Genomic DNA, 13855 nt, shown 5'->3' with positions numbered 1-13855 from the left:
GCGCGCCGCCCTCCTTCGCCCCGCCCCTGTCGCGCTTGCGCGGGAAGGGGGCGGAGCGAGACGGGCGCGCGGGGAGGGGAGAGGCGGTGCCGGCGGCGCGCCTGCGCAACGGCGGCGCGTGTGCCCACCCCTCCGCGGAGGCGGGGCCGCGCGCGGGCAGGCGGCAGGGGGAGGGGGAGGGGCGGTGGCACGGGGCCGCGCCTGCGCGCGGAGTGTGCGCGTGTGCGCCCCCCCGGGCGGCGGGGCGCGGTCTGCGCATGCGCGCGCGGCGGCGGGGCCCTGAGCGTCGGCGCCGCCTGTGTGTGGTGCGTGCGCGGCGGCGGCGGGCGCGGGGCCGCGCCGCCCCCTCATCCCTCCCTCCCCCCTTGCGCGGCATGGCACCGGGCGCGGGGCCCCCCGCAGCCGCCCCCGGGCCCGGCTGGAGGAGGAGGAGGAGAACGACGACGACAGGCAAGCCGCAGCGGCCCGTGGGCTAGGCCCCGCCATCCGCCCCCTTATCGCCGCGAAGCCGCCGCCGTTGAGGGGCCGCCTCCCCCCCGCCCCCCGCTTCGCTCCCTCTCGCCGGGGGGGGCTCTCGGGGCCGCTCCCGGGCTGGATGAATGTGGGAGAAGATGGAGACCAAGACGATCGTCTACGACCTGGACACCTCCGGGGGGCTGATGGAGGTGAGGCCCGGCTGCGGCGAGGGGGAAGGCCTGACCGGGGAGGCCGAGGGGCTGCAAAACGGTGAGGGACACACACCCCCCCCACACACCCCCCCGGAGCCCCGTGGCCATAGAAGGAAGTGCGGAGGGACGGAGGCGGCTCGCCCAATCCCCGGGAGAGGCTCTCCCGGACGCGGGGCCTGCGGGCGGGGCGGGCCTGGCCCAGGCCTTGTCCCGTGCCCCCCCCAGCGGCCCCGGGGCCGCTCTGCCCCGGCGGGCGGCGGGGAGAAGGGCACATGGGGTCAGGGTCCGTCCCAGCGCCTCAGAGCCCCTCTCTGTCTGTGTGTCTGTCCATGTGTAGCAAATCCAAGCCCTCCTGGCTCCCCCCAAGAGCGAAGATGGGGAAAAGAAGAGCAGGAGGCCCGAGAAGGAGCCTAGGCGAAGTGGCAGGGCCACTAACCACGATAGCTGCGATAGCTGCAAGGAAGGAGGGGATCTGCTGTGCTGCGATCACTGCCCCGCTGCTTTCCATCTCCAGTGCTGGTAAGGCTCGGAGCGATATCCCTCTGGGTCTGGCCGGCCCGGCCCAGGCAACGCTTCCCTCCAGCGGCTCCTGCTTTCCGTTAGGTCCCTGCCTTGCACGGGGAAGGGAGGGACACGGGGCCGGGGGTGGCAGGCAGGAACAAAAAGGAGGTGCAGACCCCACTCGGGTCTGTCCCCCCTGAGACTAATCCACAGCGGCCGAGGTGAAGAGCCCCCCTCGCTGCTTTCTTGCGGGGTGGGGGTCCGCCACCCTCCTTTCTTTTTGTGCCGAGCAGCGGCCGAGAGGCCTAGAGGAGGAGCGAGGCCGCTGCCTGCACGGCCTGGCTGCTCTGGTGCTGCCCTTACCCGGCCTTCCACCGCCCCCCCCCCGGCGGAAAACTTCCCCTCCTCACCCCTCTCTAAGGCTGTGGTGCTTGGGGGGGCCTCCGGAGGGCCTTGGCCAGCGCGGGGGGAAGCGGCGATGGCAGCTCTGCACCAGGCCTGACATTCCCAGCGCTTCCGTGCTGCTGCAGCTGCTGGGAATAATGGAGGTTGCTGTCTCTGTGTCTCCCTGCCTCACTGTTTACAATATGGCGACCTTCCTTTAAATTATATTTTTATTCTCAGCGCCATTTTGGCTGCATATATGACTTCCAAACCCTCGCAGCGCTCCCCCAGTATCTCAAACGTGAAAATACCTTCCCTGTGGAAATCCAGGCCTCCAGACTTCAAAATTGGCCAGGTTTATTCTTTTCCCTCCTTTTTTCCTTTCTCCTGACTCTTTGGACCTGCTTGTCTCATCCGTGGGAGTGACTGCTGTGAAGTCGGGTCCTCTTGCTGGGAGTTGCATGGCTTTGTTGATGAAGGCAGATTTTTCTGCATGCAAATCTGGGTGCCGTGTGGGTGTCGGAGGTGTGCGTGGAGGCAGTGGCAAAGCTCTGGTCGGTTGAGGCTGCAGCGGGGAAGGACTCTCGCTGCCTTCCCTCGCAGCTTCCTAAGCTCTCGGCACAAAGCGACCCGCCAAAGGCACCTGAACTTTCCATCCTAAAGTTTTTTCCTTTCTGCACCGGGAGCCCAGGCATATCCGAGGGTGCCTTACCCGAATCTCCCCTTCAACAGTTGACACAGGCGGGCGGTTTGTGTTAAATTAGCGTAGCTAGAGTGGATAATGGAGTGGAGGAGGGAGCAGGGCAAGTCAAACAGCTGGAGCTCGGGCGTACAGAATATTCTTCCTTAGGGGAGATTTTTTAACCACATTCCTTTCTCTCTTTCATGCTTTGGAGCTTTGTTTGCCACCCTGTTACAGCTGTCTCCTCTTTGCTTCCCCCCCCCTTTTTTTTTTTCTTCTTTTGCTTGGTGGTTATACTGTGTTTATATGCTAATTGCAGGTCTCTGAACACTTATTAAGCTGATTGCTGATACCAGGAGAACTGACTGCGGTCACAGTTCTGTAGGGAGTGTCCCGTTAGCAATGTATAGCCAGATGAACCCGACAATGCTGTAGCGTGCAGCCATGACATCATCCCTCCTACCCTGAGGAAGTGCTACTGGTGGTAGTGCAGATCCTCTTCGTATTTACTAGGAGGACACTAATTATTTTTTTTTGTCCAGCCTTCTTGGTGAGCTTTAAGGGGTTTTTTTCTTCTGTCAGGTGTAGTTGCTTAAAACTCGATGTTTGCTTTCAGATGCTGCCGAACACATCCTGAGCCTTCTCTGAGTGAGGCTGGAGCGATGGCTAAAACTTCACATTATGAGATGGAACAGCTGTGACTAATGCTGTAGAGTTTCCTGGTTGATCCTGAATCCTAGTTAAACCTAACTGTAAATGAGACTACTTTGTGCATGGCTAAATCTGGCTAAATTTTGTGGCTTGATTTGGCAAGTTTCTTGTAGTTAGTGTGTGGGAAACGGTCATGTAAATCAGATATCTGTAAAGCTTTGGCTGTACTTGAGTAAGTTGCATTATAATTATTAAAAAAAAAAAATCTTTGGCTAACTAGTCACCCTTCAGAACAGAAATGGAAGGGGCAATTCTGATTATACTTCCTCACTTCATTTGTTGCCTTTTCTGGGGTATCTCTTGGGAGATCATTTGGACAGTAGCCCAAACCCTGCTGTGGGAAGTGGCACGGTCTGGAGTGGCGCAGCGGGCCAGCTGCACGCTGCTGGATAGATTTTGCCTAAAGGCCTCCATCATGGGCCTGGTTTTGCCTCCCTGCTCATGGACCTCTGTCCATCGCTTGGCCAAGGCCTTCAAGTGAACCTAGTTGTTTTGAAGGAATGCTCAGGTTTTGTTCTTGTGTTTTCTTCCCTTTACCTCTTACATCTTGCTTAAAGTAAACTTCCGTTATGGATATAAACTTAGGCATAAAGGCAGCACTTGCAACTTCCTTTCTGCCTCCTTTTTTTATTTAAAGAATAGCAGCTGTAATGCAATGCTTGTTTTAAGTCATTTGAATAGCAGTTTAAATATACTACTGGGGCATACTAGCTGAATTGTGTTGACAGCTTACCTGTTCTTTAAATATTTATTGTAAGCTTTGGTACCAGGTTGCATTTATTATAGCAACATAGCGAAAAAAAAAAAGAAAAGAGATCAGCAGCTCTTAGTTGGTCTAGGATTTGTAATCAGTTAATTAAAGCTGTATAGCAGAGGCCGTATTATAAAAGAAAATGAGTGACAAGAGTGTGATCAGCCCCAGTCACGCAGTAGGCTGGAGACAAACCTAGGAGTTAACCCAACTCAGTGGCCGATAAACTAGTTTTGTTTCTTCCTGTGTAGAGAAGGCTCTTCTGTATCGTGTTGTTTAAACCTGTAGTGAGCAAGTTGGCTTCATTAGGTAAGTGTGTGATTCTCAAACTTCAGCAGTTTGCCTTAACTTCAGTTTAGTACCTAAACCTGTTGTCTTCTGCAGAAAACAGAAGGCGTTGGGCCAAAACCCCCAAAACTTTCCAAGTCTGATAGTATTACACATCTCTGATGGTAAATAACAAGTTTTGTTGATACTCTCTGGAATGACTGCTCTCCTGAATTAATGTGGGTGGAAGTGACTTCCCAGTTCATCTGTCAGGGTGTCAGCTCTTCTCACAACTCTGTTTCAGAATCGCTAGTTCAGCATAAAACTCCTACAGGTACTGTGAGAGTCCGTGGACTGGGAGGATTACCAGCCTGGCTATGGATAAACTGGCTTGGTTGGAGGGATACAGGAAAGTGTAAAATCCCTTCCAGATACTTAGTTTCAACATACTTGGATTAATATCATAGTCTGGTGACTGTCTTCAGGTTTGAATTTACAGAGAGGGGTTTTTTTCTGTCCTTAATTCTTGAAAACAGAACATAGGGTTTTTTAGCTCTTAAGTCTGCTTTTGGTTATGCTGTTTGCCCATAATCTGCTGCTTTGGGTAATGGTGCAGCATGCATTTTCATTCTGATGTTCTGCCTTAACCCAGGCCCCTGGGAATGGTGTACACTCTGTCTTTACATGATTGAAAACCAATTTTCCAGTACTACTTCTATTCTTCCCCATTTATATCCTCCTTCTGGCTATGTGATTGTTAGAATTCCCTGTATTTTCTTGAGCTCGTGGTAAACTTGATTCATGTTGAAGTCGGTTTGCAAAGTGACTGATGTTGCAAATTCATCACAGCTTCGCTGAAGGATTAGAAAGATCCCTGGGAGAGGAAAAGTTTAGTTAGCAAGCTGGGGGAGGGGAGTGACAACAGGAGGGAGAACTAACACAGAACAGTTTTGTGTTTGTTTTTTTTTTTTTTCTTTTTTTTTTTTTTTTTTTAAAGTCTCACTGCCTGAGTTTCTGGTTGGAGGAGCCCAAAATTGCTAACCTCGCTGAACGCTGCTGTTCGAGTCCCTCTTATAAATTGCATGCTGCTGGCTGTGAAGCACTGGTAGCATGGCAAAGTGACCTCAGTAGCCTAAAGCTGACCACCTGCCTGTTACAGTAAATAGACAGTACCGGTTTTGTGGCACTGCCCAGCAAAAAGGCTTCCCTTAGCTGCTGGATCACCCCGTGGCTGTGCGGGGAGAGGTGCACTGCATCCGTACTGGGGCCTGCTAGCTCCATCAAACTTTTTGCAACGCTTGCCTCTTCATGTTTATATTTGGAGCGTTTGGCTCCATTTCCCCTCTGATCTGGCAGTGTTCGCCAAAGTGCTGTTGTTGAAGAACTGGAGTAACAGAGCTGCAAAAAGAAGTAGACAAAGCTAAACTAGCCTGAGTTTTGCATATTTTCTATGAGTCACGTTGGTTAAGCGCTTTGCATGAAGAATGGAAAAAAGTTGTGTTTGACTGGTAGGACATCAATAACTTTTTCCCCACCTTACCCAGGTCTAAAAGGTCTTGCATTCTCTTGGCATTTGGTCTAGCTTTGGGTTTTTTACATAAATATCCCTTCTACGTGAGGGGAGGGAAACATCAGCCTGTCTATTGTCTTAGCTAATCCCTCCCTTAATGGGTATCTTTGGCTGCCTCGGGGGGTTTTGGGTGAAACTTTGAATGGTCTGAAGCATCTGGCACCCCAAGGAGTAGCAGGATGTCCAGAAAGGTGCCCGAGAGACTAACTTCAGGCCTAACAGTGAACTACAGAGCAGCAGGGTTTCAATACATTGAATTACGTGTGTTGGTGTGACTCTTACACACTGGCACTTCTGACAGCTTCAAAAAAGCTTTTTGTTTAACTGCAGAAAGTTTTTTTATTTTGAGGCATTCTGTGTTGGTTTGTTTTTTTTTTACATTAAATGACTGGCAAAAACCTACTTTAATGTTCAGGTAATTGCATTTTGAAGATCAGATAGTAAGCTGTTCTGTTCTAAACATTAATTTAAATGAATCTATCTTAACTGATAGTTTGTTAAAACAATATACTTTTTTAAAAAAAAAAACAGCAACTTTTATTTTTATGTATCTTTGGTTCTGATATTTTGGTAGCGTTGGGGCCAGCGTAGTCTTGGTTTTAAACCAGAAGGAAGCAATTGCACTGGCTTGGTTTCTCGGTGCAGAGGGTCACTGCGCATGTGTCTGCAGAATGTGGTAACATGATCAGTCTTGGCAGTTCTGTTCAGCAAAGTTGTACCAATGAGATCTTTTGCTCTCCTTATTTTGTCCTAAATCTCTCGATGCAAAGGCAGATAAGGTCAGCCTCAATCTACGAACTTAAGCTGAGGGCACCAGAAAACCATTCACAGTAAGAATTTGATAAAGTAATCTAATTTTGCGACTTGCAAACCACAATTTTCACCTGTGTGTGCATATATGTTGCTTGTGCTAAACTAAGCGTGAGCAGATTTTGCAGCATGGGCCAGAGCTGGGCACTCAGATCAAGCCGTGGATCGCTGCTGCAGTTCTCAACATCAGCATAAAGCGGTAGGAGCAAGGCATTAGGATTCTGTCAAAGTCAACACCTAACTGCTTAACTTACTCTTTGTCTTCAGACATGGCTGCTGTATGGACTAGCATTATGTCAAACATCCGTAGTGATCTGAAGTGGTTTAAAAGGGCACGATACAAGACTCAATAAGGAAAGTTCTCCACTGTTTTGTCCCTTTCCTTGAGAAAGCGCCAGCTTTATGTTGACTGGGACTTGTGGAACCAAGAAGTCGTCTTTTTGTACTGCTGTGGGATCCATTTTTGAGTTGACTCCTCAAGTTCAGTAGGATGCAACGGCTTGCTTCGAGGTGAAGGCTTGCTTCAAGGTGGGGTTCATGTCTTTGTTCGGCTTTGTCGGTGCTGCCCCGGAGCTGGTCTTTCCTGGTATGTCAGGCCTGCAGGCATGACTCATGGGAGCCTTTCAAAATGTGGAAAGGTTTTCCCAGAGGAATTCCAGCTCCTCCAGGCATTTGCAAAGGAAATTCTTAATTGGATTAGATTCATAATACTAATCTGCTAATGACTGTTTGTTATGGAGATCTCAGCACTATCTTGTAAATACATTCACCTTCATTTAGCTTGCCTGGTGTCTTTTTATCACAGACAAGCTCAGTGCTGTTAAGATTGTACAGCCGCCTGTGGATCTTGTAGTCGGGAATGGGAGGACTGTTGTGTTTATTACACAAAATCGTATAATGCTCTCATAATTCTCCCCTCTCTCTCCATTTCTCAGTGTTGTTTTAGGTGGGGGTAGTAAATGGGAAGCAGTCATGATTAGCATGTCTAACACCCTGCTGTACTTCTGTTACAGTGGGTGTGAAGGACATCTTGGATGGGGAGTGGCCCCACACTGTCCTCAGCTACAGATTTTTAAAAGCAGGGCTATATATTTATAGTAAAAGTCAGGACCAAACATACATTTCCCCCCCTGAAACTGACCTTTATGACTTGAGTTGTAGGTGCTGTTGAGATGGTGTGAAGAGCACCTGCATGGAGGCCAGGGTTCCTGGCTGTCTCCCTGTGTAGGACAGACTGAGTCAATTCGATATTTCAGTGTTGATACTGAAACAGTTTTTCTACAGAGTAAAAGGCACTAACATCAATTCTTCTGTTTATTGACCCACACAAGTGGATGTTAAACTGTTTTTGTTGCTAGACTGACTCACTGGTAGGTGTCAGGTTCTTGAGTTTTTCCTGTGCTCTGGAGCCCTTATTAATCCTTGAGTCAGTAGCCAGTAGCAGGAATCTGCTGTGAAGAAAGCGAGCAGTTACTTCCAGAGTAGGAAGGAGGTGTATCTTCCTGAAAGCAAGTGTTACAAAGTCTGAATATTGAGGGAGTGCTGCCTGTTGCAATGTAAATCCCATGTGAGAAGGATGTACCTGGTTGGTTTTTTTTAACCAGTCAGGAAGTAAGCTTGGACTTGTGAAAAGGCTAATGTATCCAAGAATATAATATGGCTTTGTTATAGGGGTATGATGTACTGGATTTGAAAGAAGTGAGTGTAAGCAAAAAACATCTTGCCACGTCAGGTTGCTGGCTAAACATGTGATTTTGTGACACAATTGGATTGTCAGAGCTGGCTTTTTCTTCTTACAGTAGTCGATTTACGCTGCCTTCAACTCCACTGCTTGCTAGATGTCTGCCCAGCTTCCTCGAAGGAATGCTGCAGTATCCAGTAAATCTGTAAGCTGAATAAAAATAGTATTGTACCTTCTTTTTAATAAAGGGGTTGACAGATATCAGTTGTAATGCAATTATATACCATTTTAGGGTATGGAGTAAATGTTCCCTATAGCCAAAAATGAAGAAGAAAAAATTCTATAAAGCATTCTTCCAGTTGGTGTATCAGATCTTGAGTACAAAAGGCAAAGAGCATCTCAGCCAGCTGGGGGAAATCTAGCGCCTGAACCCAACTCTAACCTATTTCTGCTGACGTCTGCTCTGCACGAGTCACTTGAAGTAAACTAGATGGAGCTGGAGATTACCGACTTTGAACGCTGCAGAAAGCAGTGGCCTGAGGATACAATTCAGCAGGCTGAAAACCCCATGCTGAATTTCTGGCAAGCGCTACTGATTGGTGTGAAACACCTACCTGTACAGCCTCTGACTTTGGGCAAGGCATCATGTGAACTTCCCAGTGATCTCCATCTAGAATAGCAACAGGAGCAGGATATGAAGGTGATACGAAAAGGCGGAAAAGAATGTATACTGTGCTTTAAGGCTGGGGGGGGGGGGGGGGGGGGGAGGGTTGGTGCATATTTCTGTTGCTGCTCTTTTCCCTCTCCTCCCCAGTGTTCTTGGGAAAGCCTAGTCCACATGTAGATGTCAGAATTATACTTTACTTGTGCCTGTGTGAAGACAAATTCATACTTTTGCTTTTATGGGTCTGTCCTTCATCCTCTTCTGATGTACTGCTTTCCTTTTTTCCACCTTATTGCTTCTGTCCTTTCACCCCCGTCTCCTCTGAACACATTCAGAATGGCTAGGGCTGAATGTGTTCACTTCTCAGAAATCTCTCAGAGCTGTGTTTTGATTATTTTTTTTTCCCCACCAGAGATGTCTCTTCATTTATTGTTCTTCAAAGACAAAACTGGATAAAGTGATTCTCACTAGAACTGTGTTGTTCCTCAGCCCTCTTTCTTTTCCCTGATGCTGCCCTATGTGTCATCCTGCTTTGAGAAGATGACTTCTAATCTGTTAAGGGGATGGTGCTATAAAGATCTGAACACTTAATAATGAATCTGGACGTTGAATTCAGGCTATTGTTACTATTGTCTGCAGTACAGGCATGAGTGATGTATGGGAAAGAAACGGGAGTCAGGATGTGCACAATGCCTGAATTTCTGGGTCTGACCCAAATTTTCCAAAGTCAACGAGTCTTCCTATTGACTTCCGTGATTTCTGCTTATAAATACAAAGCTGGACGGTTCCCTAGCAGATATGCCCCAAATATCAGAGTTCATAACCAACCAAACTAACTTAAAAAAAATTAAAAAACCTCAGTGCGGTACAGCTGGTATTATACACTTTTTTATGCATATTTATTTATATAGATGTATACTTGGGGTTTTTATATATATATGGAAATTTAATATCTTAAGAAACAATACTTTAATTTTTTTGTCAGCCATTAATGAGGGTAATAACTAATGGATTGTCTAAGGAATGGTCTCTGTGGGCAGGTTCTTTCTGTAAATAGAAGTAACTAATTACATCAGGTGATCACATGTTTACGTGTAGCTTATCCAGTTTATTGGACTCTCCTGCTTGTCAGGTCTGAGACAAAAAAGTTCTACTTCATCACGTTGGAGGGAACTTTTCCGATTCCCTGTGAGTTTCAGGGTTCCCTGCGCACAAGTGCATGGGGAGGAGGCTGGACCCCTGGTGACAAGTGGGAAGGGAAGTGAGGTAAGGTAGATAGCACATGCTTCCGTGAGGTTGTACCTAGCGCTCTCTTCCCAGGATGAGACTAGCAGGAGTGGTTTGAGGAAGGATGCAAGTAAATAACTTCACTGGCTTCAAAATCCACAAAACGCTCCAGTTCACAATACACTAGTGCTTTGGTTTGTGAAACAGTACGTGGTTCTTAGGAGCACAGTAGTACTGCTGCCAGAGGGTTAAACCGCTGGTCAGCCCAATGTTCTGCCCTTGCAGTGTTGAACACTGGCTGTTTTAGAAGGTAGAAAGAAGCATACAGTGAATGAAATTTTGGAATATAGTGTACCTGGCGATATTACTGCCTAAACTCTTAAAGAGTTTGAGTCTTCCTCTGCTCTTGTACTGGCATGTGGATGGATTATGCTAGCATACCTTTATTTTTCCTTGCACGCATCTTGTTTCTCACCATCTGGCCATATAATGGTGTTTTTTCATCTTGTTTCTGTTCTCTGTCTGTTGCTGAACCCTTATTTCCAACTCTGGCCATGCTGTTGGAAAGGTGCGTGCTAGGCAGATGCAGTGTTCCAGATGATGGGATAATTGGTGACCTGTGAAACGGTCATGTTGGTTCCCTTCTTTGCATAGTGGCAGCCAACATAATCACGTACTGACCTGTCCAGTGATGTCCAGGTCTCCTTGCTGGATGTTACTAAGTTAGAACTTTTTATATGCATGCTCAAGACTTTCACTTCAATGTAAACGAAGTTATGCTGGCTGCCATCAAGCTTTTTTTCAGCAGTTCCCGCAGAAGGAGTTGCACCACAGGTAAAAGTGTAGTGGCTGATGCTCCATAGTTAATGTGAATTGCAGTACCAGTTTCAAGTAGGTATAACATATAAAATATGTGAGCCTAATCGAGGCCAAAAAGTTAGTCTGTTAGTTTTAATGTGATCAGGTTGTGCCTGGCTTATCTGAAGTTTGATGGTCTCTGCTTTGGTGCTTGAGAAATCTTTGGCTTCATCAGGAAGATTGTTTCTTTTACTCCTGAGTGTCACAACTTTATCCATATTAAGGAGCAGATGGAGTTTGAAGAACTTGTAGACTTTCACTGAGTAGTTTGTGCTGAGGAATAATCCTGACACTGCTGGAATAGAGTAGAGCGCTGACAGTATTCCTAATAACCATCTTTCAGGTAATGGAGTCTGACTTCTGCCTTCAGAAAAGGGGTCAACTCTTCTTTGATCCACGAGTTGCAATAGGAAGGTAAGAGAGTTGCAGTGGGGAGGAACTTGAAACAGGCTGCAGCTGTTGGCTTGTTTTGTGTGGTTTTTATTATGTATAAGGTAGAGGCTCCCAGTGCTGGGTTCCAGGTGTCCTTCTCCTGAGGGGTTTTGGAGCAGCTGTGACCAGAAGTATGTAACTTGGGCGCAGTAAAGCTGCTTCAAAGAACTGAATTTGTAAATGATGCAACTTTCTCTGTTTCTCAATGGGGCGCTTGTAATGCACTGACGGTGAGTTTGGTTTCCTGGTTTGTTTTAGTTACGGCTGCCATTGAGGCTCTGCTGTAGGAAGCCAGGGAGCCTTGTTCTTTATGAAGCTGGTAGAACAGCTGTAGCTCTATCCATCATTGGGATAAATAGGAGTCCAACAGAAGAGAAGAAAGCCTTCTTCCTTTATCTAACTGGCAAACATAACCTGCATCCTTCATTATAAGCCTGTCATTAAGTCTTGGTAAGTGAATTAGAAGATTTCTGAGAAGGAAAAATGTTCTTGCCTACATTTTTTTTGTGGGGTTACTATTTTTCCCTGCATAGAAAAAAAAAAAAAATCTAAGTCCAATTGTTGAAAACAACTGACGTCAAAGACGAGTCATTCAAGAAAGCCTCACCAGACACTGGTTTGTTTTCCTGTACCATTACCCCAGCCTGATAGCTGGCTGTAGCCTGCTGGGTCCAGAGTGTGCTCTCAGTAGTGTCAATGTGCTGTTGATGCAAGATGGCCACCAGGAATGCTGTGTGTAAATAACTTCAGGTTTGCTTATAGCTGGTTCATTTGAGGGCTATGGCCCAGTTTGTGTTGAAGAAGGTGCTGTTCCTTTGAGCGTTTGTTTACTTATTTATTGAGGTCAGCAAAGTGAAGAGTAATTACAGGATTTAGACTAACAACAGGCATCTGATGTATGAGAGCTCCAGAGTGTGAAATTGAAAAGCTAAGTGGCTTCATGCTATTGTTTGCTTGATAAAGACTCCTCATATATGGGTGAGTCTTGAAGATTTTTTTTATTTCTTCATAGCCATTTAAATTTTATTTAAGGGAGGCTTTGCATAATGTTCAAATCTGGTACGAATTTCAGGAGATGCTACTTAACTTTTTTAGAAAAAGCCATGAGACTAGTATTATGGCAAGTGACTTCGTATCAGTGTAGTGGCTTTTTGAATAGGTAGTGATAAACATTGCCTTTAATTTTCAGAGGCTTTGTATGAGTTGGTCTTCCAGGTGTTTGCATAGATACTAACCTTGAAAGTCAGACTCACTTTTTCGGAGCTGTCTTTGTCTTAAATTCAGAAATATGTTCTGCTGAGCAGATTTGATTTGGGTCACACCAAACCTTCCAGGTAAAATAGCATTGGCCACCACTCTTGCCTGTGATGACAAAAGGGGAAGCTTTCTGAAACTAAGGTTCAGCGAAATTGCACAGAACAGTACAACTGATGGGTGTGTAGTTGAAAGGAGATGTGTTGTAACTGAAGATAAATTTGGTGCTGTACAATTCTAGGTCCTGTTGGCAGCAAACACTAACGGCTGGAGATCCGCATGCTAATGAACCTATGAAAGATAGGAAGAAAGCAGCTGTGGTGCTCCTGTCAAAGTGCTAATTCTTACCTTGGTTATGAAGATTAAGTATCTTGTTCACATTTAAAAATCAGTTTCTCTTATGGTTACAGTAAAAGGTTGAAGAATGTGGTCATAACTAGTCAATTAAAACGGCATTCTTTAGCGCTTCCCTGGCTTTATGCTAAGACCCAGGAAATGCTCTCTGCTTGCAGAGATGCCAGCAGTGCAGGAACAGCATTCATCAGTCTTTGTTAGTGCAGCGAGCTGCTTTGATGAACAGTTCATTAACCAGGAGAAGCAGAATCAGTCTTTTAATACACTTGCTATAGCAGTTAGGCCCTGACAGCAAGCAAAAAACTTGGAAGGCTAGTCTGAGAGCTAAAACCTTGCTGCTAGTCTGAAACTAATCTTTTCCCCTTCCTTCCACAGGCCTTTGGGTAGCAGCATTCATTAAAATGCTTCGCTAAGCTGTCATTTAAGAGTACTCTATAGGTAGGATCTCATGGTTGTTGAGCAGATAATTCAAACATAACAAATGGGACAATAACATACACACTTAAGAAACCTGTTCTAACTCTTCTGGGCACCTCTTAATATTCACCATGGTATTAATTGTTTCATTGTAAAATGCGTAAGATTAAGGTAACAGTTAAAACAAATAACCGGAGGCATCTGGCAGCGCGTGGATCCCTGGCATGCCGCGCATGCATTGGAATGGGGCAGACGTGTTTCCAGCAGTTCAGACACGCTCGTCGGTAGCTTCAGAGGGCTAAAATTCACTACAAACAAATCAAAGTCTGTAGTGTTTGGTTCCCCCCACACACACACTTGAGGTGCTGGGAAGGGGCAATGGACCAGATGGATCTGTACTCGCTGTAGCTGCAGATCTAAAAGCTCAGTTTCTAGCAGGAGTAAAACCTGAACTATTGCAGGATCCACCACAGGACGCAGAATGGATTTACATGGCAGCGAGCACACAGGGATCATTTGTTACTCTCCTCCTTTCACCTCTCTTCCCTGCTTCTATTAGCAAAAGATTAGTTTGGGGCAGGGGGGAGTTACTGCTTCAGCCAAACATTTGAGACTTCATGTAAA

At 46.6% G+C, this 13855-nt stretch overlaps 1 protein-coding gene across 14 annotated transcripts in view; it reads left to right on the top strand.

The window, feature by feature from the left end:
* The first annotated feature begins 251 nt into the window (after positions 1-251).
* Positions 252-13855, top strand: part of PHF12 (PHD finger protein 12) — a 32951-nt gene continuing 19347 nt past the window's right edge. For 2 of the 14 annotated variants that reach the window (XM_087752038.1, XM_087752033.1), the window contains exons 1-2: positions 252-665; positions 1006-1187. In XM_087752038.1, the coding sequence (XP_087608164.1) occupies positions 600-665; positions 1006-1187 (248 nt within the window). In that variant the 5' untranslated portion in view covers positions 252-599. Of the gene's footprint in view, positions 727-1005; positions 1188-6611; positions 6873-8143; positions 8231-8317; positions 8726-11117; positions 11189-11632; positions 11657-13855 lie in introns of those variants that run through there. The other 12 variants (XM_087752030.1, XM_087752031.1, XM_087752034.1 and 9 more) reach the window with 11 other exon arrangements.

The sequence above is a fragment of the Nipponia nippon genome, unplaced genomic scaffold, assembly GCF_047370975.1.
Source record: "Nipponia nippon isolate SJK-2023a ecotype South Korea unplaced genomic scaffold, ASM4737097v1 scaffold_15, whole genome shotgun sequence".
Lineage (NCBI taxonomy): Eukaryota > Metazoa > Chordata > Aves > Pelecaniformes > Threskiornithidae > Nipponia > Nipponia nippon.
Note: the sequence above shows the minus strand (reverse complement) of the source record. Positions and strands in the feature narration are given on the sequence as shown.